The following is a 3,942-nucleotide window of genomic DNA, read 5'->3' as shown; positions in this document are numbered from 1 at the left end:
CTGGAGACTTCAAATTTCAAGTTAGCCCAAAAGGGCTCATTTCATGCCCTCGAAGTACTCCCCGTGGCTAGAAATGCAAAGTTTCAGCCGATGTATCCACTTCTTGAAGGCGTCACGGTACGCTGATTTGGGCACAGTAATAAGGTACTGATGAATGGCAGATCCAAGTGCCTGTCGGGACTGGTATTTCCGCTCAGCAAGGAATGATTTCAATTTCGGAAACAAAAAGAAATCACATGGGGCAAGGTCTGGGGAATACGGGGGTTGAGGCAAAACAGTTACTTTTTCTTTCTTCAAAAACGCCGTAACTATTGCGGAGGTATGAGCGGGGGCATTGTCATGTAGAAGACGGACATGTTTAAAACCAGTGGCAGGGCGTCGTTTCTGATAATACTTTTTCAGTTTCTTCAGTACTATGTCTTTGTAGTACTTTCCGGTGATGCTTTTGCCCTTTTTCACCGGCACTTTTATTGCGACTCCTTCACCAGAGAAGAAAATTGCATACAAAACCCTCTTTGCACTCAAAGAACGTTTGGCAATTATTGGGCGTTTGCTGTGTTTAGTGGCCCAGATCTTATTGCTAACCTTTCTGACGGGCTCAAAATAATGGACCCAGGTTTCATCACCTGTGACGACATTGGCAAACTGCTTTTTGTCATATTTTGGAAACATTTGAAGCAGCTTTTTGGCCACTTTAACCCGTTGCCTCTTTTGCTCATCAGTCAACAGATGTGGCACCCATCTAGCAGAAATCTTTCTGACTTTCAAATGCTTCTTCAAAATAAGGTGAACCGTTGATAGTGATATGCCTACCTTTCGTGCAATATCACGAACTGTAAATCTGGCATCTCCTTCAATGATTTCCTTTATTTTGGAAACGATTTCTTTACGAGATGCAGATTTTGGCCTACCTGATTTCGGTGCATTTTTGATGGACTCTACACCAGACTCAAATTTCTTTTTCCACCGCCGAACTGTGTCATAAGACACACAAGAAGGTCCATAAGCAGTAGAAAGTTCAGTCATCATCTGCTTTAAAGAACAACCAAGTTTTGAGCGAGCTTTGATGTAAGCCCGTATTTCATCTTTCTTGTCGACGCTTCTACCAATCATTTTTACTACAGTGGTCAATGATTGCGTGTATTCAAATGGCAAATTTTATGTCTTACACTTAGTCTAACATGTACATTAATACACCGTTGTGTAGGTATTGAATAACCCTATACAGGTAGGTATTGGTTTTTATCGTGCCCCACGTGGATATCGAGCTAGAGGATAATAAGCAATTCATATCGAACACTCCTCGTATTATGTTATTCTTTAAGGATAGTTCCCTTATTTTTAATGTGGTCGATATTATGTAGTGGAAGACAAAGCAAGTACAATCTGAAGGCATTCAAAAGTGTAATACTATGTGTATTTAACATTCAATACTTTACACATAATTTCATCATTCACAGGAATCCTTAAAACTTAGAATTATGAAACACTAGTAGACGATACGCTGTCATGTATAATTATTTAATTTTAATTTCTATTTGGCCTAATATTAAAAAAAAGTTTTGACAGATATCAAGTTATCGACAAAAGATAACCGTGTTGTAAAATTCGTCAAGGGCAAGTATACAGGCAAATTGCAAATGAAAGTACCGGTTGCTTTTAGATTTACATGCCACGATTTAGAATGTACTTACGTTTTACTGAATCGCAATATTTATAGGCCTTTCTCGTATTATTGGTGAGGGAATGTAGAAAAACGTGGATATACTCTCAAAAGAAAAATATTGGAATTAAAAACATCTTGAGTTACTTTCGTCATAGTATGTTGAAAATTGATTTGTTTTACATTTTTTTAAACAAAGAAAATATAAATAAAATCTTTTGAACCTTACCTGTATTTATCTTACCTATCTAATACATTTCACATTTTGACACTTTGCACAAATGACATGTAACACTATCTTGTGTAAAGAAAAGTATAATAATGCCATTTGATCTCACGGGAAAAAAAGTTCTTGTCACTGGAGCTGGAAAGGGAATAGAACGAGGTGTGGCAATTACCCTGTGTGAAAGTGGATGTAAAGTATACGCCCTTAGCCGTACCAAGGGACCACTTGATACGCTAGTGGAAGAACATCCAAGCATCGTACCAATTGTGGCGGATGTTTTAAACTGGGACGACACTCGTGAAAAGTTGGAGAAACCCGAGGCTTTGGATGGCTTAGTTAACAATGCAGGAATCGCTGCTATTGGGTATTCCGCTGTAGATTGGACAAAGGAATCCATTTGTAAAGTTTTAGACACAAACCTTCTAAGTGCAATTAACTGCACGCAGGTAATAACGAAAAACATGATTAAGATGAAGATTACAGGGTCTATCGTTAATGTGTCAAGCCTTTGTGGAATATCTTCTTTCCCGAAAACATTACCATATGTTATGTCAAAGGCGGGAATGGATATGGCAACGAAGCAATTTGCCCTCGAACTAGGACCATAATGGTATTCGTGCGAACTCTGTAAATCCTACTATGGTTGCTACACCTTTAATTGCCCATCTTATTGAAACCGATCATGTTTCCGAAGAGACATTTACATCAGGGACTCCAATGGGGAGGATAATGCAGCTTCAAGAATGTGTTGACCCAATTCTTTATTTGCTAAGTGAACATTCGTCAATGGTGACAGGCCAGATGCACGTTTTGGATGGCGGATTGCTGTCGAATATAACTGTGAACGTGTAGCAAAAACATTACATGTGTATGAAACAATTCAAAATGGAACATAGGTAGTAGAATCATAAGGACTAACCTCGTACTCTTGGAAATAGTTTTTCGTTTATGGACGGATTGTGAGAAATATATAATCTTTATTTCTTATATACATTTTCCATGAATATAATTTTCATTTAATACGTGCTTTGTTTGGCTCCTACGTTGTTATTTGTTATTAGACTTTAGAAAGTTTGAAGACTCCGTCAAAGGCAGTTCTTATTATCTCCCGGGACTGAACTGCTTTGAAATTGGTCTCCTGATGTGTATCGTCGCAAAGTAGTTGTGTTACTAGAGTATTTTGGTGGGTTACATACAATGCCTAAATTTACTACTTCGAGTGTAGTGGAATTCATCAAACGGGGATACTTTTTATTTACACCGTTCCTTAACATTGGAGAACATGTGGGTGATTAGGAGTAAGGATTGGTAAACCATTAACAGATTTAAACTCCCCTGTTGGTTGAGTTTTTGACACTGATCATTTTAATGCACCGCCCCTCTGCGTGCCTTTGGTTTGACCTCTGTGTATAAACTTTACTTTGTCTACATATAGTTTTGTTCTACACTGCTATAAGGTTTCAGTCAACCTCTGCGCAGGATATGTCAAACAATCCTCCAAGCAAATTATTTACTGCATAAAAGTTACAAAATTCTCGTTACTTTGCAATAGAGCACAAAGCGCGACTACAAGTTTCAGGCTAGCTTACGAGAAACATGAAAATAATATACAACGTGCAAGAAGATCGGCGAAACTATATCATTCACAGTGTGGATATGGATTGTACCTCACGGATTATCCCCAGCATGAAATAAATGCAAATACATGTATTCCCGATAGAAATAAGTAAATTTAGATCTCTCATTCGTGAACAGCAGATATTAAATTGTCACTCCTTTGCTGCATAATTAGTGAAAATATTGAATTTTGGGTTCACTCGGTGAAAGATTATTTTGATTTTCAGTGAAAGTAACAACCATCCTCTATCGCGGAGAATTGGCATTGTGTCGCGTCGATAGAACATCCCTATTGTAACAACACATACACACACTTGAGCCCAGAAATGTAACCAAGATTCTTTTCTAAAGATTTGACAACAAATATTTACGAAACCGAATAACTGTTATCCTTAGGACACCGGACACATTTTAGGCAATCTCACGTCACGCGCAG

The 3,942-nt window shown here is 38.1% G+C and overlaps 1 protein-coding gene across 1 annotated transcript; it reads left to right on the top strand.

Annotated features, from left to right (window-relative positions):
• The first annotated feature begins 1,984 nt into the window (after positions 1 to 1,984).
• Positions 1,985 to 2,497, top strand: LOC123547297 (L-xylulose reductase-like). The gene has a single exon (XM_045334275.2). The coding sequence runs from the start codon at positions 1,985 to 1,987 to the stop codon at positions 2,495 to 2,497; it is 513 nt and encodes a 170-aa protein (XP_045190210.2).
• The last annotated feature ends 1,445 nt before the right edge of the window (positions 2,498 to 3,942 follow it).

The sequence above is a fragment of the Mercenaria mercenaria genome, chromosome 9, assembly GCF_021730395.1.
Source record: "Mercenaria mercenaria strain notata chromosome 9, MADL_Memer_1, whole genome shotgun sequence".
Taxonomy (NCBI): Eukaryota; Metazoa; Mollusca; class Bivalvia; order Venerida; family Veneridae; genus Mercenaria; species Mercenaria mercenaria.
This window is presented reverse-complemented; position numbering and strand designations above follow the sequence as displayed.